Genomic DNA, 22,417 nt, shown 5'->3' with positions numbered 1-22,417 from the left:
GGGGGGGTGCTTCAAGCTGTAGGTACCCCATACTGTGTTCAGAAGGATCGGCCTGGGGTAATTGACTTGGGAATTAGCGAGGCAAGCAAGGTGAATCTAGCCGTCTGCCCTCAGAAGCTTTCCTCTGTTGGCGATGCCTTTCACTGTGCAGTATGCCTGCTGACTACGCTCATCTCACTGGCTAATGAACGTGATCGGAGCCAGAGACCAAGTCCCCGAAATTCGCAAGTATAAAAATTGCAAATCGTTTCTGTTTCTCGCTTAACAGTGGCATTGTCCACTCTTAGGTTCATGGGTTAACTTCACAGGGGTCCAGTGTGGGTGGGTGGGTGGATATGTCATGTTGTTGGTTTGGTTGCACCAGACAGCTGAGCTTTCTCCCTCCGATTTTTTATGTGACTCCTTTTCCACGTTTTCTCACCTCCTCCTAAAGCGTGTAAACGTGGCAACATCCGATGTTCTTTCATTCTCCCTCGTGGCGGTTGCCCGCATAGATGTGTGTGTTTTGCGTTGAGGGTGCCTTACACCGGTGACAACCAAACAATGGATGAAAAAGCGGCTATAAAAGACCATAGTCTACCCTGTTCGTTTCGAAACATCAGGATGCCGTGCGGCGCAAACAAGAGCCTGTTCATGTTCCTTGGAGCCAACCATAGCCCCAGACAGCGCGCGCATCCGTGAAGCTGAACGGGCAACCGCATATGGCTGCCACATATCGATGGGCTCACGGAGCGCAAAAAGGGGTCCTTGGAGGTCTGGTCCTGGAAGCCACTGACGCAGTGTACCCGTTCACGAGAAAGAATCTCCCCTATCCAGACATGAACGTGTGACCGACTCGGCCAAGGGTCATGCATCGAGATACGGGAAAGCATCGAAACGGCTGCTTTCATCATTTTTCATGCAGGAGTCCCCGATGGGATGCTGCATAGGTCGTGGCCCACTTTAATCGTCATCCTCCATGAGGGCGGCAAGCTCGGCCTCCTCATCAGCCGTCAATAGCCCTTCACCATCGGGTTTCTCCTCCTCTGCGGGCTTGATGGGCTTCTTTTGCTCCTCAACGGCAGCGTCCAGGCTAGCCTTGTCCAAAGCCCATGTCCTGACGGTTCCATCAATGCTGACACTGCAAACGCGCTCGCTTGATCCGGCGGAGCCCCTGAGAATGACCAGCTCGGTCACTTCATCATAGTGGCCCTCTAGAGAGCAGTGAAGTTTGCCTGAAGTCCGGTCCCAAATTTTGAGGTCTTCGTCACGTCCGGCGGTGATGACCCATTGATCTGTAACCGCCACAGCACGGACATGGTCGCCGTGCTCGAAAATGTCGTCACTGGTGAAGCCCCTAATCCTCGAGAGGCATTTGGCAGTCCCATCACCACTCGCGGTCCACAGGTCAACCTCGTCACCGTCGTGATCAACGACAAGCTTGTAGACAGTTGTCTCGTGCACAAGGATAGTATGTCGCTCTGCCGCCGGGGTAGCAGGGTCAGGCTCCGCGAACTGCTCCCATCCATCTAGACGAATCTTCCAACGGCGGATGTGCGGGTCGCTGCTGGCACTGACGATGCACAACTCATCCGGCGACGACGAAGCAGGGTCAACGACCAGGTCCTGGATGCTGAGCATGTTCACCACGCTGTCTTGCAGCACATGGAGCTTGGAGCCGGTCGCAACATCCCAAACAATGATCTTCTTGTCGGCACCACCACTAACCAGAACGTCCTTTCCACCGAGCTTTGCGCAAACGATGGCCTTGACGAAGTCGGAGTGACCAGCATACTTGCGGCCCGGAGCCCTGGTGTCAATATCCCAGGACCAAATGTTCTTGTCCCAGGCACCGGCAAAGACGGTCTTGTTTCCGGGACCACCAACAGCTACACAACTGACGGGTGTCGTGGGACCGCGGTAGACTGTTCTTGTGTCTCCCTCGCCATCGACCTGGACTCTTCGGACTGCTCCCGCGGACTCGGCTACGAAAATGGCCGAGGAGGGGGCACGGGGGTCAACAACGGCCCCGAGGATCTTGGACTTGAGTTTGATGGGGTTGCCATAGGTGTTACTAGTCTTGGCTTCTCTCCTCTCTCTCTTTGCGATCTCCGCACTACTGTATGTTAGGGTTGGGTCCCTCTCAGGGGAAAGACTATTTACTTACTCGGTCTCGAAGAAGTGACGTGGGTCTGAGGACTGCATCTTGGTGCCTGATCTGATGACTAGGAGGATGTTTGATCTGGGCGTCTTTGGTGCAGGATCTGATAAGAGAGCTCGAAGAAAGGCTTCTGCACCTCTTCGTTTATAAACCACAACTTCCTTTGATTTGTAAGTGACCGCCTATGATGAGAGTGGATGAAGTTCCAGATGATTCGAAGGTCAACAGCCAGACAAAAGGGGCCCAAGTTTACAGAGACGAGTGGTGTTCAGAAGCTGTTAAGGAACGCACCCAGCAGAGGAGCGATCCTTAACAGATGAGCCTACAAGAGCTGGAGGAGCTGCCCCTGTCAGCATTTGGCGGGGAAGCTCAGCGCCCAATGAGTGGGTCCCTCTCGCTGGGGGATGACATGGTGGGGCACGATAAGTTGATAGGCACCTTAGCGCGTGCCGTAAATTGAAAACGCGGTCGACGCGTCTTTCCATCTTGTAACTTACACAGTATACGCCGTTTACAACTTTACCATTCCCCTCTTCTCTCTCTTTTCCCCTTTCATGCTTTGCGACCGAAGGGAATGGTTTCAAAGTAAACAAACTCACCAGATCCAAACATGACCACCCTAATCGCCTCTCGACCACGGTCACGACCAGCCCATCCACCGGGAGCGACATACTGCGCCTACACCCCCGATGGCACCAGACTGGTGACGGTCGGGTCCAACAACACCACCCGACTCTACAAGACGGGCTACGAAGGCGAACCCACGAATATCGACGACTGCCAGGAACAGAACCTTGCCCTTGCCACCAGCAACAACTACTTTGTGGCCGGCTCCGAAGACGGTACCGTCAGCTTGTACTCCCTCGACACCAATGCCTTCGACCGTTTCCTCCTACGAACCTCTCTGCCAGTTCGCGATGTTGCCATATCCCCAGACTACCAGTGGTGTGCTGTGGCCAGCGACGAGCTTACAGTCAGATTGGTAGGAGTCAACGACAACACTCAACTACGTACCCTCAAAGAACACGGAAAGCCGACAAAACACTTGACCTTCGATCCCAAGGGAAGCCTTCTCGCCCTGTCATGTACCGACGGCGTCATCTACATCTACTCCCTCACGGCCGAACACCCCGAGCTCATCCGAAAGGTGGACGGCGTCATTGGCAGACTAGAGACAGAATCAGAGGCCTCGTCAAGGGCGGTCTGGCATCCCGATGGCCGCGCCTTTGCCGTACCAACCCCTACAAGAGACATCCAGGTCATTTCCAAGAACGACTGGGAGAAGCAAAGGGTTTTCAAGAACGGTCATAATGGAGATATCACAACCTTGTCTTGGTCGCCCAACGGTGCCCTGCTTGCCTCGGCTGGCAAGGACAAGAAACTCCTGATCTGGTCAACCAAGGACCAGAGTGTTATTGCGAGATACGAATATCCCAATGTCACGGATATCTGCTGGCACCCTACCAAGAACCTTGCTTCATTCACAACCTCCGACGGAGAACTTTACATCAGCCCCGACTTTGTCCCAGAGCAGTTCGCCTCTCTTCTCAGGCTACCGAAACAGCCGGCCCCCTTCATCCACGACCCTCTTACCGAACTATCCAACAACACCCGCCGCCTAGAAGTTAGCGGCCCCAAACCCGACGCTCGCCCACGGAGAGATTCCATAGACGCCGACCTTGATGACCTCCTAGACGAAAACTACGGCGAAGACGACGATTTTGTGGTGGACGATGACGGCGCAGGATATACCCTCAACGCGGGCCGTAAGCGCCCAGCCGAAGATGATGCTATCTACGAGAGCCACCCTACCAAGCGCGGAAACTTTGTCCAACCACAACACCACCTCTCCTTCCAACCTGGGTCGACCCCATGGCGCGGCAACCGGAAATATCTCTGCTTGAACCTGATCGGCTTCGTCTGGACCGTCGACCAAGATTCCCACAATACCGTAACCGTCGAGTTCTACGATCACGAGTTCCACAGGGACTTCCACTTTACCGATACTTTTCTCTACGATAAGGCCTGCTTGAACGACAAGGGCTCCCTTTTCTCGTGCCCACCAAAAGATGACGGCTCGCCAGCTGTGGTCTTTTATCGACCTCACGAGACCTGGACGCAGAGGAACGATTGGCGCATACAGCTGCCCAAGGGCGAGGCGGTGCTGGCCATGTCGCTAAGTGATTCGTACATTACCGTCACAACAACGGGCAACTATGTCAGGATATACACCCTCTTTGGCATTCCCGTAAGGGTGTACAGGCCTAAGAGCACACCGATCGTGACGTGCGCCAGTTGGAGGGACTACGTCCTAACCATGGGCAATGGGCCTGTGGGTGCGGATGGCATGTCGCGGTTGTTGTATACCATTGAGAACATCAAGCGGGATGAAATATGCCAGAACGAGGACACCGTTGCTCTCCCTGAAGGCGCAACAGTGAAGAGCGTCTTCTTCTCTGACAATGGCGACCCGTGCATCTACGACTCAACCGGCACCCTCCTAACCCTCCTCCACTGGCGTCGTCCCTCCCGAGCCGTCTGGGTCCCCCTCCTCGACACCCGTCTCCTCCCGCGCCTCGCCTCGGGCCGCAAAAAGGAATCCTACTTCCCCATCGCCGTCGCCGACAACAAATTCCACTGCATCATTCTCAAGGGCGGCGACCAGTACCCTTACTTCCCTCGCCCCTTGCTTTCCGAATTCGACTTTGCTGTGCCCCTCACCTCTGCGAAGCCCAAGAAATCGAAGTTGAAGAAGCGTGACGACGCGATGGACCTCGATGGCGAGGATGACAACGACTCCGCCGCCTCAGAAGCCGACTCCGATTCCGACTCCGAAAACACCGACCCCCTAACAACCAAAGAATCCCTTCCCCTCACGCAATCCTTCCTTCTATCTTCTTTACGCGCCGCACAGCTCTCGGACACGCTCGAAAGCTCGCGCTCGACGGCTTCGCAGCGCGCGGCGCTCGCCAGGCTGGAACTCGATATCGACAAGACGTTGCTGCAGCTGTTGGCGATCGAGTGTCGCGAGGGCGAAAACAGAGGGATGAGGGCGTTGGAGGTGGTGCAGCTTATGAAGGATCGCACGGGCAGGATGATTGAGGCGGCGGGTAAGGTGGCGGAACGGTATGGGAGGAGGATATTGGGGGAGAAGATTAGGGAGGTAGGGGAGAGGAGGGTAGCTGGGGAGGAAAGTGAGGAGGAGGAGGATCCTTTTGCTTAGACCCAGAACTAGAGGGACGGGTGATGGGGAGGTGTTATGATGGGCTTGAAGTAAGCCTTGTTATTTCTTTTGTTATTCCAGCCGTGGTCTTGTTTTGTTTCCAGTTCCTGTCAGGATCGCGTGGGATGTGATCGGTGTTTGGAAAAGCTTACTCGTTTAGTGTATAACGAAGACAGAGAGAATACCGCTTTGTGTTCTGCTCGGTCCTATGCGTGTCACTGGGTTCCAACTAACTCGGACTATCCTGCCGGACCATACAGTTTCTTGACAGAAAAGAGGACCTATCACATCCCGTCTCAATCAATGTACACTACCTTTGTGCGATGTGACAAATCGACCCAACTTAGCAACAACAGCGTCGGAAAGTGATGAACTGGAGGGGTTCGTTCAACCCCTTGAGCGGTTCATTCCAGTAGAACTAACCTAATCTTGTCGTCGCGTCTTTTATAACGTTCGTTGATGCCGTTCGGATAAAAAAGCAATATGAACACATAAACATATACCATACGGGCAGCAATTTACGGACACGGTTGCCTAGGTACCTATAAGCAACCAAGTCTGTCTATATAGGTTTTGTGCTGGACCGACCCTCTTGAAGTGTTTAGTTAACTTGCCCCCCTTCAGACAACCACCTGGCTAGGTATGTATGATACCACCGACAGACAGACAGAAACTAGCTGACCCGGTCTCCGGCTTTCTTGGCCTCTGCTGGGGAAGATCAAAGATCGGCGGCGATGAGTATTGACAGAATGGACCGCTCCGCCCCGTCCGAGTCCACCATCCCATCCCATCCCGTCTCGGGTTCGCTATTTGAGATGATGATCCACAAGGACAAGATCTTGGGACCTAGTGACCTGGCGACCTGGCGACCTGGGTGACCCGGGGACATGGAGCAGACCTGACGAATTTGGTGAGGTAGGAGGAGTACATACGTGCAGTTGCATACAGGAGCAGGAGCAGGTGCCACAGCTGCTGCTGCTGCTGCTGGTGCCAAGTACAACACCTGAAGATATGTAGATACTGCGCACGCTGTGTTACCTATGTGTACTGCGTACTGTATGTACGTACGTATGTAATGCACAGTATATGTAGGGGCCTTGCTATCCAAGTGTACATACTTTGGAGATTGTCATCGAGCAAGGTGTCAGGCTGGTGAATGGTGGACGCCGGGAAGGGATGCGATGTGCGTGCATTGATCATTCAGGGGTAATGTATATCATGGACCTGGGATCGGGAAGAAAGGTAGGTCTGGGGTCCGGATTTTTGACCCAGAAACGGCGGGATATCGTTAGACATCTTTTTCTTTCATGCATACCTAGTAGTACTGTAGGTACCGTACGTAACGATAAATGTCTATGTGCAAATGCAAGGCAGGCGATTATGCGTTTCGGCTGTAGGTATGGTCTAGGAGCAACTGCACATAATCTTGGTTTCTTGTTGTTGTGTCTCGAAGCTTTTCACTCTATATGTCTGTCTAACATGGAACCAGCTGAAGACAACAATAAATGTCGACAAAGGATGGTAGGATGCAGAGGTTCTGTTTGGCTGGTTCTTCTTCTTCTTTCTCGTCAAGGTAAGTCTCCTGGGCAGAAGATGCGGTGGATTGCAGATGTGCCCCTCAAATGAAGGAACCTGAACAAGGCAAGCCTTGAAGTCAGGACACGGGTATACCTGCCCTGTGATTTGACACTCGACTTTCAAGTTTACTCCGTGGACATACACTCCCGGAGATTTCGATTCGCAAGGTTCCAATGGGGACGATCGTCAATGGAGACCAACGGACTATCGCCCGGGTATAAAAGGGCGTTCGCGAGCCATTCTCGAGCCACTATAGGGCCCGAATGACCCCAAGTGATGATCGCAAATGACCCTAATAATCGACGTATAGCCGGTGCCTGTCATTAAATACTGTCAGTCCAGTGGTGGATGTTTGGACTGGGTTTCAGAAAAGCAAATGTCCATTCATGCCCCTGACGACAGTTTGCAAGGCTGGTTACCAATGCAGGGTAAGTAGCAAGTCAGCAAGGTAGCTCGGTCGTCCGAACAGGATCTTCGCCGCTTGGCGATTGATGTGTAGGTATGGCACAAAGTACGTGGTCTTGATTATGTGAGGTTGCAAGCTGAAGAATGAAGAGATGACAAAAACTGAAGACGTGAAATAGATGGAAGCTGAAAGACGCACGGTTTGGGAAAGTAGAAGTCAGCAGTTTCAGGTCGCTTACTGCTAAGCTTGTAGAAATTGTTAGTGCAATGCGTGCCTTGTGCTTTTTTCCTTTGCGGGAGACGGGAAGAGCAACAAGTGAGTGACTAAATCGGGGGGTGGATCGACAGGGCATGGGACATGGGCTCCTGGGTCAGATCGGAATCCAATATCGGCCCCTTCCATTTCTGGTACCTTGTCTCCTTGTCAAAGACTCAAAGCTGAGGAGGCCTCGTCCACTTCATCATCATTATTCGTAGGTGTGGTCGGACAATTTTGAGAAAAAGGCAGATCGATATAGAAAACGGCATGTTGAACCGGTTTCCGCGGCTGCTGCATGGGGTCGGAATCATGTTTATGGCCCCCAGCATTTTGGGGCCCATTCAGAGCAAGCAATGGTTATTGTATGGACTGTTTTTCTTTGTTTCCGACGACTGACTTTCAGGTGGTGTATGTCATCTCTCCATACGGTAGGTCGTGGGGGTCACGCATCGGGACTTTTTTTTCAAGTTCGTTTGGGCGAGAACACAGCAAGAGAGATGTGAGAATACTGTGTAGTCGTGTGTATCCAAAGCCTTGCTGTGATCATCCACCTACCTCATTTGTCTCCGGTCGCCATGCTCCACGAGTGCTGAACTGGACTGAACTGAACTGAATTGTCAGGAGATGTCCGAAAGACCTTCTTGGTGTAACTTTTACGGGCTCCGAGACCCGCCACATAACAACGGGGAGATTTGGCGTGCACTCAAGGTCTACGCCATATCCCCTAGACTCCCCAAAGATGACGGACAGATTTTCCCCGGTGAAAAGGAGAATAGCAAGTCTGTCCGAGTGATGACAGCCAAGTGGGTGTCGGGATGTTTCGAGACGGTGGTCATGATGATGTTCGTCGGAAATGGCTGCCACGAGAGGGAGCCAAGATTGGCCAAGCGCGTGTCCCTATCCGATCCGCTGCCCTACCCAAATGAGGTACATGAAGAAGGAGCGTGGGAGGGCAAGCAGCGCCGTTTGGGGTTCCTTGTCCATCGTGCCGAACGCTATGTAAATGCGAGTAACGCAGTTATACGGCAGGAACTGAACCTGTTATGGAAGCCGTCGGTGTACCAAAGCTGGACGAAAAGTGGTTCATGGAAAGTTTACGGTCGTACGGTATAGGCAGTTATGGTGGTACTCAAATGCCCTGCGAGGATTATCATTCTCTTCAGTCGCGGTTCCATCTTCCCAACATTCCTTTTCCGATGGGAGCCAAACCAAATACTACTGGAACGTGGCCAAAGAGAAGTTCCAGATTTTCTAGAGCTTCTTTTTCGGTCCTTTTTGTATGTGTAGAAGGAGGAGAAGGTATGGCTCTGGAAGGGATGGCTTGCCTCTAGAAGGAAGGGCATCGTGGCGAGCCACTCAGCAGTTAGTACTTGGCGGCCATACAATTGTGTGCCATGTAACCGTGGGTCTGGCTGATGTTCTCAACTGCGTGGCTGTTCCTTGGACTCCGATCTGACCCACGATTTCATCGAGTGTTGATCAACATGTTCATCAGTCTTTTAGTGTTGTTCTTCAGATATCAATGTCCAATCTCCCCCTCGGCCGTGTGGTCTTGTCTCTTGGTCTTGTGTCGGCTGTTGTTATAGTCAAGTAAAGCGCAGGATGTTTCTGTCTCGGTTTATGTCTCTGATGGGCCAGGCGAACGGAATTCCGCCCGTTTATGGGTTTGGGCTGCGATTGGCCCTGTTTCAACGCCTCTTCCATTTCCATTTCTCTGTGCATTCGAGCCGTGCTCCGGGTTCCTGACTGCTGACCTGACTGACTCCCTGTTGCCGCTGTTGTCATGCCTTGCCTCCTGCCTTTTTTTTCTCTTCGGAATCAGGGGCTTCTTGGAGAGGGACTCTATTGCCAATCTGCATGTTCCTGAGGCGAGGATATGGAGGTTGTATGGACTGCAGGTTAGGATAGCTGCCGAATAGCTGCTTGCTTGCCGGCGGCGTGACCAAGTCTGGATAACAAGGCTCAGCCTGGAATGGAAGGTGTTTTCTTGGTCAAGTTCAATGCGAAAAAGTGTTGTCACCTTGCCGGAGGCCGGGTACCTGTTCAGAGTCAACATCCTTTGCGGACGAGGTTCCTGGTTAGAGATGCTGCAGGGGAGACGGCAAGTCAAAGCTCCCTAGTCTCTAGGCGGCCTGAGCGTTGGCGGGCGGCATCTGTGCTGTGGAAGGTATGTACAAGCGAGATACTGCATTAATTTTATGATACCGAGACTTGTGCCCAGAATTGTTAGTGAACGATCACTGAAGTCTGCCCCTCATGTCACGGGGCACTCATTCTTTCCGTCATCGACACGAGCTGTCCATTGAAGTCGAGACCCGTGGACTGAGGACTTCCAAAGAGGAAGAAATCTTGGGTTCTCCTGCTGCACTTCCTCATGCATAAACGCAGCTTCGTTGGGATGAAAGCGCGGACATACCTTATGTAAGCAGGCGCAGATAGGGTCAATCTGTAGGCTTGGTGGATGCTTGTTTGATTTTCCATGCGACAGCGGCCCAGTGCATCCATTCAGCATCCATCGAATCCCCGCCCGGAGGAACAGCCCCTGGAAATGGAATTATATGCGAACTTCCTTCCTTCTGCCCCATCATGTTCATGTCCGTTGGCGTTGTCAATGTCATCGTTGTCAAGACTCTACATCTGCTTGTACACGTTCCCACCACTCTGTGGTTTCTTGCCCAGAGGTAGCCTGGTAGCCTCTCCATATCCACGGGGGGGCATGGTGACTTGGCCAAGTTGGCTCAGAGAGAGCGAGTCCTGTCCCGTGGTCAGGTCTCCCTTGTGGTGCTTGGCCTAGGAAATCTTTCTTTCCCCCGGATCGACCACTTGACCAAGCATCCGCCGCTGAGCCAATCAATCAGCTGCTTGGTCCTCCCATGGTCCTCCGTGGTTCCTCCACTAGACCGCCCACTTCTTGGACATCGATTCGCAGATTCGACACAATTGTCCCCCCCCCCCCGTTTCGAGGTTCGACCACCGGTTACTTTTTAGCCCCGAGTCGTCTCCGTTCTCCGTCCTAGTTGCGCCACCGACCGGCAGCGAAGGAAGCGCTCGAAAAAACAAATGCCTTTTCGCTCCACTCTCCCGACAACAACTCAACTAGGCCCCCCCCCCGACCGTGCTGCCGACCATCAGACCAACAGAGAGAGACCAGGACTAGACTAGAAGTCCACTTTCTTCCACCAGGTTTCTGACCCGACCGACCATCTCCCGTCCCCCCGTCACATTCTCCGTCCGTCCAGCTTGTCCTCCTCCTCCCTGTTGCTTGCTTAATTCCACCACAAGCAAGACAGACAGAGAAATCTTGATTGTCTGCCACCGACGCCTCTCGATCGACCGCTCACCCGCCTACTGCCCACGGCCCCCCGGCCGCAGAAACGAGAACCCCATTGTCTGGGACAGCTTGGGTCTACAACTTGCATGCGAGGCTACCTACCGGCTACCTGTCACCAGTTACAACACCCATCCCATCTTTGTCACTCACACAGGGTCCAACCGCTGCCACTTTGAAAGAGCGCTTTAAGCGGGTCCTGGCCACAAGCTACGGGAAGTAGCAGGAGGCAAGACACAAGCCTCGAACCTCCAACAGGCCGCCGTCGCGAACAAAGCATACACAAGGAAGCTAGTCTACACATCGACACGGTGGGGGACTTTCTTGACCGGATTGACGCGCAACAAACTATCAGGTTCTTTTGCGCCACGCGATGAGGTAGGCTAATATTCCCCCCTCCACGTTTTATCCGGTATGGGGTCTTCGCTGCGCAAACAATGCGCAATCGAGGTGGAATGGATCCCTTGTGGGTGAGGTGGTCCGAGGTTCGCCGTCTATCGGCCGGCCTGCCATCTGGTCCATCGCCGGATTCCCTTCCGCTGCACGGAACACACCAAACATGAGTCGTCCAATGTCCGGTCCAGAATGCTGGATCGGATGGGACATACTCTTTCTGCCTCAATCTACCTCATCTCATATTGCGCTTTTACTAACGCAATCGTTGCCCATGTACAGTGAAGATGGCTACCGCAACTGAAAGCGCACCGAGAAACCACCTAGCCGAGAAGCAAGAAGACTCAATGGGTGGAAGAAACCTACCGATCATCACACCGACCATCCAAATGTCGGCTCCCCCGGGCGATCCGATGGACATTACCCCCAGCAACAGCAATAGCAGCAGCAATAGCAATAGCACCAACAACACCACCACCATGGCAGCTCCAAGCAATCCGGATGTAGCCCCAAAGAGCCCGGCTGAGGACAACTTGGTAAACGCTCAGGCAGTCCCCAATGGCCGACCGCAACTGTCATCCGCAAACGACCAGCTATCGCCCGACAACATCATCATGCCGGCACCGGCTGCCGCTGCCCCCGCGGTTCACCAGCCCAAGATTGTTCAGACAGCCTTCATCCACAAGCTATACAACATGTTGGAGGACAAGTCGATACAGCATCTGATATCATGGTCGCCCACCTCTGAGAGCTTTGTTATGCAGCCTTCGCAAGAGTTCTCCAAGGTCTTGGCGTAAGTTGGGAGATTACCGCTAGCATGGGACTGAATCGGTCGCTAACAGCCAGCAGCCAATACTTCAAACATACCAACATCTCATCCTTTGTCCGGCAGCTCAACATGTACGGATTCCACAAAGGTAAGGAATCTTCTGCGCCAACAAGTTGTCAACAGTCACTAACACGTCACGTTCAAAAGTGAGCGATGTCTTCCACCATGGAGCTCCAGACGCCACTATTTGGGAGTTCAAGCACGGCAACGGCAACTTCAAGCGCGGAGATCTGGTTAGCTTGAGGGAGATCAAACGTCGAGCTTCTCGGCATTCTCTGGTACACAGAGAGTACAACAACAACCAAAAGGCCCCGCCATCACAGCCAGGCACCCCGGCTGAGCCTATGCCTCCCATGCAGGAAATTCAGGGAGGAGATCCCCGGCTTAACAGTATCGAGCATACTCTGTACGATCTCAGCACTCGACTTCAGCGGCACGAGGAGAACGCCCAGTTTATGCATATCAAGCATCAAGCCATCATGGATACAGTATCGCGCTTGCTCCAATTCAATCATGAGCTTTCGCGGGCCGTACTTGCCCTCGCTCCTTCACCCGAAAACCCGATACACCATGATGGTAAGTTCTTTGCTGACAAGTTTTGTGTGGCCGACTCACTAATATGCTTTCCAGTATCGGCTTTGCAAGGGCAGGTCCAGCGTCAGATGGAGGTGTTCCGCTCACTAGATGAGCCTCATGAGTCGGTCTTCGCTAGTACCCGTCCCTACTTCTCAAATGTGGAGAATGCCCCCGTATCACCGCGGCAAATGCCCCAGGACGACTCGCGGAGATCCGGTCCTACGTTGACGGTTCCCGGCCAACCACCTCGGCTATCGAGCTACAACACTTATCGTCCCGCCGTCCCTTCGAACCTATCGATAAGTACCCCGGGCCGTAGACCATACGGCTCCACCAGCGGCAACTCGGCAGGAACATCTCCATCTTCCCTCCGCCCGCACCCGCCGCCTCCCCCTCCGCATCCGCTGTCGAACGTTGACCTGCACCCGGGCTTGGCTAGGAGACATACCTCTGCCGATATCCGTGCTCACGGTTGGCAGGCTAATCAAGCTCCTCCTAACCCTCCTCCAACCTTTTCTGGACCCCCATCCTCGCAATGGCCCTCGTCGCCAAATCGTCCTGGGTTGTCGGAAGATCAACGCATTAGGGATTCGTTCTCGCATTACTCTTTGCAGTCTGCTTCGCAGCCTCGTTCCAGGCCGGCGTCACCGCCACCCCCTCCTGTCTTCCCTACTAACGGAGGAGGGGATACCTTTGGAAATTGGTCGTGGAATTCGGCTGGCCGTGATAACAAGAACCTCTCGGTGAGGGACCACTCGGCACCACCTACCAGGAGAGGAAGCATGGCCCATATCTTGAACCCAACCGATACTGCGGAAAGAGACGACGAGGATGAGGATCCCCGAGGCGACGAAGACCGGAAGCGAAAGCGACTGGGGTGAGGATGTCCAAACACATTGAGACATCAAACTGTCTGTATAACACCATACAAACCAAACGCATATGAATTTCCTCGAGACTTCGGGGTATACAATGGTGTCAGCAAGTTCAGTTTGGAAAACATTTCAACGAAATAAACAGCGCTCGACACGTCGATCCCAACATCTGATAAACCATCATCACCACCATCCTCCTCTTTATCATTAATCAAAATAGCTTTCTCATTTCCAACACACATACGAACTGATCGTACCAATATCATTTTCCTTTCAATGTTTCCTTGTTGCTAGAATACTGTGTTTCTTTTCTTCGCGGTGGATCCGGGAGATGCCGTTGGATAGTAATTGGATACTTACAAGCTACAATCTACACTAAACTGACCTAATGCTTGCGTGGCTATTTATGTCCTATTCACACAAAGTTTTCCTTAACCTCTATATTTTATATGTTCTTTCTTGTTTGTTCGCTTTGCATTGATCACGGGGATTGTAGGGGAGCATGGTGTGGAATGGTGATATGGACGGAGCTGGTATGGGCTTGGGTGTGGTTGTGTTTTCCGGAAAAAACGGGCATCAACGAGTGAGACTCGAACGGGTGACCATCCCTTTGACCAAGCTCTCTCTCGACGAGCGGGTGTAATGTACCAGTAAGTAGTGTTAGTGCTACAATAATCGAATCACAAGAACAAACCAACCTGCACGTTAGGGGCATGTCGCCGCCATAAGATGAAGTTGTTCGTAAAGGAGAGGAGAGGACCAAGATTCGGTCGCTTTTGGGACCAAGGCACCCACCCGCCTGTGAATCGCTTCAACGTTCCGGAGTTCAAGACGTGGAACAAGGTATTTCTTCCTCTCGAAATCCAAGACAGCAACAATCATATACGAGGCTGCCCGCCCGGCCGTCAGATATATCTATCAACCAGGTCCTGGAGCGGCACATCCGTAAGATAGGACCGACCTTAAAAACCCCACAACGGATCACCGACAGCGGCATCTCCCGCAGCGTGCCTGCAGCGTGCATCCCGGCGCAGCAGGCGCAGCATTCTGCACCTCCCAAAAAAAAAAAAAAAAAAAAAAAAAAAAAAAAAAAACATGGCACCGATATCGGTACAGTACGTACCATGAATAGTACCTACGCAGCAAGGAAGCTTCCGTCCTGGAAGTCTGGAACCGGGGATTGTATCTGTAGACAGCAAGCTTTCAGTTGCCTGATGACGCAACGAGCAGAACATGGAAGCCTCCGGCATCTCCAACTTCCGATATCCGATGTCCGTCCCGGGCAGCCGGGCCCGATTTGGGATTCCGTAATCCGTGTGGCTCCCGCCCCGGGTTTCAAAGTGGAGTGGAATCTAGCAAATGCTGGTAGCCAATCAAACAGCATGGTTCGATAAGGAAGGTGAAATTTCCGATAAGCACTCTAGGTACTTTCCAACTCATCGAACGTTCTTTCTGAAATCGTGTGTTTTGACTTTCGACGGCGTTCTTTCCACTTGGACTTTTCCGGCAGTTCGCGACGCCTTCACCTCTTCAACTCGGACGCCCATTCCCGGACGTAGAGCATCAGCGAACCTACAAGCTCGCCAATTGAAATTTGGTAAAACCCGATTTTTCAATTATACTCAACGAAAGTGCTGCTGCAACTTTGCATGCACCATCCAGCCAAAAATCGAACTATATCGCACTCGCGCTTCATTCACCACTTACCAAGTGCCACCAAAAATGTCCAAACCCTTAAACAGCACCGCAAAGGCGGCCACCGGCAACGGCAACGGCAGACCCCCCGTCGCCCCAGACCTCAACCAAGTCCTCAACTCCATCTCCCTCTCCGTGTCCAAGCATCGCGGGTTATTAGCTTCTCTTTCCAAGCATCGCCCTTCTTCACCTTCCAACACTCTCAACACTTCCGTGAGCAACAGCAAGCCAAAGTCGGGTGGATTTTCTGCTATTTTACAACAAAAATCTGGTACGACCACACCCGCGGAAAAGGAGGATGACGCAAAAGAAGACGATGAGCAACGGAGGGTACCAGATCACGAAGAGGAGATAAGATCCATCCTTAACCAACCACCTAATTCTGGACTGGGGTGGGTTCCTCCCAAGTCTGAGAACGGCTTCGACAAGCTTGCTGGAGGAGGGGCGATGGGGAGTAAAGAGGAGAGGGAGTTGAGGAGGAAGATGGGGTTGAAGTGGCAGGGTGGACTGAATGGACTGAATGGAATGAAGAGGAAGAAGATAGAGCTGGAAGAAAGTGAGAGTGAGGAGGAGGTGGGTAGGGCGGGGGCTGTTAGGGCTAGGGGAAAGAGGAGGGGTGTGGTTTCTGCTGCTGCGGCGGCTGATATGGGTGGAGGGAAGGCCGCGAAGGGTGCAGGGAGGGGAAGGGGAGCTGCTGATGAGGCGAAGGGGAGGGGAGCTGTGCCTGTGCCTGTTCCTATTTCTCACAACAAGGTCCAAGATGAGGAAGGCGGAAAACCTGCTCCTGCGGACAAACCAACGACGACGACAGATGACCAGCAGCATCAACCAGACGCAGACTCAGGCGCAGTAGCAAGTGCAGCAAGCGCAGTGCAGGAAACAAAGCCAACGATAGCCACTCTGCCAACAGGAGAGACTTCCAAATCTGAAGGCGAAACTGCTGGCACAGCTGGTACTGCTGGTACTGCAACAGCAGAAGTGGCGGCAGCAGCAGCCAAGAAAAAGAAGGAAAACGAGAACAGGAAAAAGAAGAAGAATAAGAAGAAGAACAGGAGAAAGGCTGACGGTGGGGAGGGAGCGACCGTCGATGGGAAGGAGGCCGAGATGGGGAATGGCGGTGGTGGTGAAGAGTCAGAGTAATAGTAATTTGCGGGTGCCTAGGTAGGGGGAATGGATTTCGATGACAATCGAACTCGAGCAAATTGTTGCCACCTGTCTCAGCTTGGTCACTGCATTCTTGTCACTGCACTGCACTGCACTGCACGCTCTCCGCATATTCTGGATCTGGTTCTGAACCTTGGCTACCGGTACTCGTTCGGGTTGGTGGCTTATATACACGGTTGCCGACCAAGTCCGAGGCGTGTTTTTTGCACATACCGCACTTTTTTTTCGCGGCACTGGGATTCAGCAACCCTATAGGTGAGGTAGGAATTCCTCTTTAAACCCTCCATCCTAGGGTTGTTGAATTCCAACGCCCCAGAATAATGCGGTTGGAGTGCTCTGTCATGCTGGTCAGCACCTGCCACATGGAAATCGCGTCCAAACAGCTGGTTTTTTTGCCCCAGACCTCCAGATGGGGAGGTTTCCTACGGTATCTGTATCAGTGGACGTCTTGTTACATGTGGAAAATGCATCCATCCTGCCTGGCATATTCTTTTTGTCATGGACTTGGTGCGTCTGGTTTTTTTTGCCACGGGTCTTTATAAGGACGGGAGGTCTGGCTGCCCTGCCCCCATTCTTGCTGATCCAGATCTGTCTGCTCTTTTTCCCACTTTCAACCATCTCTTTTCATACAACCTGGTATTGATCACTCATTATTTGGACCACGAGGAAGGCAGATACATCTGCAGTAGTCCATGTCTGGTCCCCAACGAAACGGGCAGGAATTTATTTACCTTACTATTTACACTTAATCTTCCCCCCTCCCTCGGGTTCCTTTCTCTTTTTCTTCCCAGTCCTTCATCTATCAATCCTCTCGCCCATTTATCCTCTCGTATTACCAACGAGTATCTCATCGGTAAGACACCTTCTCTATCAAACAAATACACACCCAAGGTTTGATGATCCGTTTCTCATCTTGCAAGGTGCCTTCAAATCTGACCTCTTGAAACGCAAAACTCCATACCAGTACCGTCCACGACCTGACCACTACGACACAAACACAGTGATGTCGTTCCAGGCCATGGCCAACCTTGCAACCGTCCTCCTGGCGTTGCCGGTAGCCCTCTTCCCAGCCGTTGCCCAAGCCGAGGCACTCGCGGCACTCGGTTGCAGAGCGCACACGTGGGACACCCCTGCGAGACCCCGCGAAGGTCCGACAATCCCAGACGCCGTCTACTTCCAGGCCGTCAACATGACGGACTTTGCCGCGGAGCTGAAGGCGGCAGGCTGGAGTCAGCTGGCGCTGGGCTCTACCAACTTCATCTACGACCACGCCTCGGGCGCTTTCGACGAGAAGGCGCCGAGCATTTTCTGGTCGACGCCCGGCAAGCCCTTGCAAGGGATGCCGCACCAGAACCAAAAGTTCTGCAGGTACGAGTGGAACCAGAACTGGGTGTCGTTCCGGCGCAAGGACGCCATGGCGCAGATCGACCGGTTCTGCGGGTCCGGGAGCCCGCTATACGGCAAGGCCATCAAGGGCCCGCTGACGGCGGTGCTGCGGATCCCGACGCCGCCGCAGGACACCAAGTACCACGACGACCGCGCGCACCCGATCGACATGGGCTGGTACTGGCTCGAGTGGGTGCTGTACGTGGAGGACGGGTGCGAGTGGATGCACGACGAGGCCGACTGCCTCAGCTACATGCATGGCGCGCTCGACGGCTGCGGCTGCGACGACGCCTCGGAGAAATGGGGCGGCGCCGTCGTCAATCGCTGCTACGGGTTCGGGCTCTGGATGGGTCCGAGCTTCTTCGACCTCCATGCTTGTCCTGAGCAGGTAAGGGGGGCGGAGACTTGGGCACTTGAAGATTGCACCAGGACGTGGGCCGGCTAGATACCTAATGTAGATTTCTTCACTACCTCTAGGTACCTAGGATTCTTACCGTTCCCCCCAATCTTTGTTGGCCGCTCCCCCCCTTTCTCCCTCCCTCGTGATAGATCTACTAAACAACCCGCTGGGGAAGGGAGGATGGGACATGGCAGGAGAGGGCAGGAGAGGGCAGGACAGGACAGGACAGGACGGGACAGGATAGGTCAGGGACTGTCTGGTTTCCAACCGGGAACAACACTAATAACAAAGGGCGTTCATTGTATGGAATGGCTCCCCTCTCTCTGCTGGGCTTTTGTATCTCATCGTGTTTCTTCCATGTAGGCATCTCATCAGACCCTGTTATCACTGCGTTATACTGTAAAGATTATAGTCTATAGTGCAGCACGGAACCCCCTTTGTCCTGGAAAACTTGAAGGATGTTTTCGTTGCCTTGCTCTCCTCCTGGTGAGTGTGATTTTTTTTTCTTTTCTATTTACGTAGAGGTCCATACCTACGTACAATTTACCTACCGTAGGTATAGTATGGAAACATGGAAACATGTAAGAGCCTTGGAAATTAATTCGAGACTCGAACACTCGGACACTCGGCAATTCAAGACTCAAAGATTGAGTGGGACTGGCGCAGACGTTACGAGTAGTAGAAACACAAAAGTAGGATTTATAAAGATCACATGCCGCGAAGACGAGAGCTGTGTAAATTAACTAACGTCCCTCTACCTGTAATCTCACTCTGGAGATCGAACTTTGGGTCTAGTTTCCACTAGTACCGAATAACAAAGGGAAACAAAATGACAAGTGAACTAACAGAGAGAGAGAGAGAGATTGTTTTGTGTTTATTATTGATACCTACTTTAGTGTACGTAGTGTCCGTGGTCAATGTTCTTATCTCGATGGTCGTATCATATTATGTCATGTTATTCGTTCCTGTTAAAAAATTAATCTTTTTGTCAATGTCCTTTTCCTCTCTTTTCCTTCTTTCTGTTTCCTCCCGAGCGACATCACTCACTCACTTACTTATGATCCGATAATAAGCATTGCTACCTCTACTTGAGTGGTTGAGAGATTTCGTGTTTTGGTTGTTCTGCTTTCAGTTCGGAGTTCGTGAGTGTCTCGGGTGGGTGCCATGGTTGTGATATCTACGCTCAGCTCAGTCAAATGAAACGTATCATGCACTTGGTTCAGAAGTGGCAATTGCTTCTTCTCTGATCTGTCACTCGTCATTCACTCACTCACTCATTGTTGCTGGTAGGTAAGGTAAGTAATACCGAGGTATGCCATCCTGCCGGTTCCGTACAAGCATCTTGAGTAAGTTAGACTTGGAGATAGAAGATCCAAATAGACTATCGAAATATAGAATTTACCAAATCCGTCTGCTGTCTCGAGAAAACAAATCATCAAGCGCGAGTGACTATCGAGAGGCGTCTATGAGAATGGCTGGATCATGGCTTGTAGTTTGGTGGGCGTGTGTTTGTGCATGGTGGGCGTGCGCGTACGTGTGTGGTTCTTCCTGGCGTAAATGTGCTTGTGCTGGTCATCTCTCCAAAGAATTTTCTTGGCTGGAGAGAGCTGTGAGAAGGGAAGAAATAACCGGGTTTGCCTCAAAAACGCAAGAAATAGCAAAACAGTAGCTCCTTAAAAAGACCAAAAAGTAACAATGTGATAAAAACCCGTGCCGCGTCCTCAGTTATGCCCAAGATCGAAAATACACGCACGCAACGCACACCTCCCCCAAAGGTAAGGATTTGTGGAAGCTCTCTAAACAAGCCCACCGCCCCATCCCAATTCTCAGCCAGTCCCGGCTCTTTCCCCCCTTGCCCTTTGCCAGGAAGCGTGACAGACACCGATGGACGACCCAGCTATTAGGCTCCTTTCTTCGTGGTGCGTTTGATCGCCATCCTCTTAGGCCCCACCCTAAACCTGTCCCGGCAAGCAAAAAAGGGCCCGCGGAGCCGTATGAAGAATTCCAAAGGCAACATGTAAAGCCACCTCAAGTCTCCTCCTAAGTCCCTCGCAAAACCGAAGAAGCAGCGCCGAAAAATTCCCAACTGAGATCCCATTAGAGCAGTATTCGCAATTACAGCTCAACCCAATGCACACGCCGTAACATCCAACCGCACCATCATGTCGTCAAAAACCGTCCGATGCAGAACCGTAACGCCGAAAGCGCAAGCAATGCCGTGGGGCACAGACGCTTTAGCAGCAGCCGCCGGAAGAGTTGTTGGAGACGCCGTGACCGGGGGAAACATTGACGCTGGCTTTCGTGTTGTTGGTAGCGATGGAGCTGCCCATGCGCTCCTTGATCTGGCGGGCCATGGTAAGGAAAGCCTGCTCGACGTTGCTGGCGTTCTTGGCGGAGGTCTCGAGGAAGGGAATGCCCAGGCTATCGGCGAACTCCTGTTGGTCCATGTGTAAGTACGTGGCTTGAAACGCGCGTTTGTGAGGGTTAGGGGTGGCTGCGTACCTTGGCGACTGTGTACTCGACGACCTTCTTGTCAGTCATATCGCTCTTGTTACCGACGAGGAGCTTGTTGACACCCTCGGTGGCGTAACGGTCAATCTCCTGAAGCCATTGCTTCACGTTGTTGAAGGAGTCCATATCGGTGACATCGTAGACGACGCAGATACCGTGGGCGCCACGGTAGTAGGAAGAGGTGATGGTACGGAAACGTTCTTGGCCGGCGGTATCCCACTATAATGAATTGACGTGGTCAGCGACTCGAGATTCCCGAGGTGTCCAGGGGGGTTTCGGTGGTTGCTTACGATCTGAAGCTTCACGGTCTTGCCATCGAGCTCGATAGTGCGGATTTTCTAGGCAAAGGGTCAGCATGCCGAAGAGGGTCGAGCGGATGTGTCGCGCTGGCAGGATATGAGACGTACGAAGTCGACACCGATGGTGGAGATATAGGACTCGGTGTAGGTATCGTCGGCGAAACGAAGGAGCAAGCAAGACTTTCCGACACCGGAGTCACCGATGAGGAGGAGCTTGAAGAGGTAGTCGTATCTGATTGCATCGTCAGCAGGGGTCGTTGAAAGAGTGGCGGCGGTAATCGGTCGAGGCGCGAAGGGAAGGGGACGACGTCGTCGAGCGATGAAGGGAAGCGGTGGGCACCCTGAAGGTCAAATGTGTTAGCAATCATGGCGGTAGCATGGTACGAGGGGCGGCGGTGATTTTAAGGCGGCTGCGCGGCAGCAGCATGGAGAGGATGAGGAAAGGCAGATAGGGATAGGACAGGAGGAGAGCGACAGCAGACCAAGAATAGATAGACTTACTACTCAGGGTTCATGATGGGCAGCGAGGGACGCGATGCGATCTGTGGTGGTGATGGGTTGTGTCGGAAAGCGAGGAATTAAGGCGGGTATCAGTAGAAGGGTGGTGGAGCGAAAGATGGATGGCTTTAATGAGATTAGTTGGTCGTATTCCTGGTTGATTGATGATGTGGAAGATGGAAAGGCAGCAACAGCACGCAGTCAACCTGGCTGGAACGGGCAGAGCAACACGCAGAGCAACAGAGGGCCGTGGAATGGGAGAAGAGCGCCCTGTCCTGGCGCCCTGTCTGCTGGCAGCGAGTGGCAGTGGCAGCCCACACACACACTCAGTGGGAGCTCAGCTGCGTCAAGGCGTCAGAGGGTCCCGGTCATGGTGATTGGCGACGAGGGCCAAGAGGCGGGACAGCATCCAAAACAGGGGACTCTGGCGGTGACTATGCACGTGACGGGACGCTGCCACCTCCTGACACTTTCACACTTTGGTTGAAGTCTTGCACTAACAATTTCTGATTTCCGATGATGTGCATTTCTCAGGCAGCCGAAACGGAAGAAACAATGATGATGAACTTTGACTTCCAGGATACTGTCCATTCAGATATGGGCCAGTGATATCTACGCTTTTTTTGTTGTTCTGTTCTGCCTCGAAGGTTAAAACGTCTTTCTCTTGTTCCCACGGCTTTGTTAAGATGGACTTGGGGGCTGGGCCACCTGAGCGGTGTCCACATGGGCTTCCATTGAATGAGTGAATGATACCTCTTTGGATCTCGTGATTCACGTGCAAGATGGATGTTGGGTCGGTATATCAAAAAGGAGTGCACCATTCCGAATGCCCAACTGAACAAGTCGATTGTCATGGAA

General features: G+C 52.7%; 6 protein-coding genes across 6 annotated transcripts; 4 read left to right on the top strand and 2 right to left on the bottom strand.

Moving 5' to 3' along the window:
- Positions 1-359: 359 nt before the first annotated feature.
- Positions 360-2,258, bottom strand: SMAC4_00001 (uncharacterized protein). The gene is made up of 2 exons (XM_003351413.2): positions 2,147-2,258; positions 360-2,095 (listed from the first exon to the last, which is right to left on the bottom strand). The coding sequence occupies exons 1-2, from the start codon at positions 2,182-2,184 to the stop codon at positions 943-945; spliced, it is 1,191 nt and encodes a 396-aa protein (XP_003351461.1). The 5' UTR covers positions 2,185-2,258; the 3' UTR covers positions 360-942.
- A 492-nt stretch (positions 2,259-2,750) lies between these two features.
- SMAC4_00002 (uncharacterized protein) lies at positions 2,751-5,363 on the top strand (the record flags this gene model as incomplete). The annotated part of the gene is made up of 1 exon (XM_003351414.1): positions 2,751-5,363. One exon carries the CDS (start codon positions 2,751-2,753, stop codon positions 5,361-5,363), a length of 2,613 nt encoding a protein of 870 aa, XP_003351462.1.
- Positions 5,364-10,534: 5,171 nt separating this feature from the next.
- On the top strand, positions 10,535-14,328 carry SMAC4_00003 (uncharacterized protein). Its single transcript, XM_066089360.1, has 5 exons — positions 10,535-11,311; positions 11,609-12,119; positions 12,176-12,243; positions 12,303-12,731; positions 12,786-14,328. The coding sequence occupies exons 2-5, from the start codon at positions 11,614-11,616 to the stop codon at positions 13,610-13,612; spliced, it is 1,830 nt and encodes a 609-aa protein (XP_065947191.1). The 5' UTR covers positions 10,535-11,311; positions 11,609-11,613; the 3' UTR covers positions 13,613-14,328.
- Positions 14,329-15,328: 1,000 nt separating this feature from the next.
- SMAC4_00004 (uncharacterized protein) lies at positions 15,329-16,441 on the top strand (the record flags this gene model as incomplete). Its single annotated transcript, XM_003351416.1, has 1 exon — positions 15,329-16,441. The coding sequence occupies one exon, from the start codon at positions 15,329-15,331 to the stop codon at positions 16,439-16,441; it is 1,113 nt and encodes a 370-aa protein (XP_003351464.1).
- A 635-nt stretch (positions 16,442-17,076) lies between these two features.
- SMAC4_00005 (uncharacterized protein) lies at positions 17,077-18,296 on the top strand (the record flags this gene model as incomplete). Its single annotated transcript, XM_003351417.2, has 2 exons — positions 17,077-17,318; positions 17,430-18,296. Exon 2 carries the CDS (start codon positions 17,469-17,471, stop codon positions 18,294-18,296), a length of 828 nt encoding a protein of 275 aa, XP_003351465.1. The 5' UTR covers positions 17,077-17,318; positions 17,430-17,468.
- Positions 18,297-19,575: 1,279 nt separating this feature from the next.
- SMAC4_12708 (uncharacterized protein) lies at positions 19,576-21,845 on the bottom strand. Its single transcript, XM_024655667.2, has 5 exons — positions 21,566-21,845; positions 21,170-21,293; positions 21,053-21,100; positions 20,754-20,981; positions 19,576-20,686 (listed from the first exon to the last, which is right to left on the bottom strand). Exons 1-5 carry the CDS (start codon positions 21,574-21,576, stop codon positions 20,486-20,488), a joined length of 612 nt encoding a protein of 203 aa, XP_024510969.1. The 5' UTR covers positions 21,577-21,845; the 3' UTR covers positions 19,576-20,485.
- Between the last annotated feature and the right edge of the window lie 572 nt (positions 21,846-22,417).

This window comes from Sordaria macrospora, chromosome 5, assembly GCF_033870435.1.
Source record: "Sordaria macrospora chromosome 5, complete sequence".
Taxonomy (NCBI): domain Eukaryota; kingdom Fungi; phylum Ascomycota; class Sordariomycetes; order Sordariales; family Sordariaceae; genus Sordaria; species Sordaria macrospora.
Note: the sequence above shows the minus strand (reverse complement) of the source record. Positions and strands in the feature narration are given on the sequence as shown.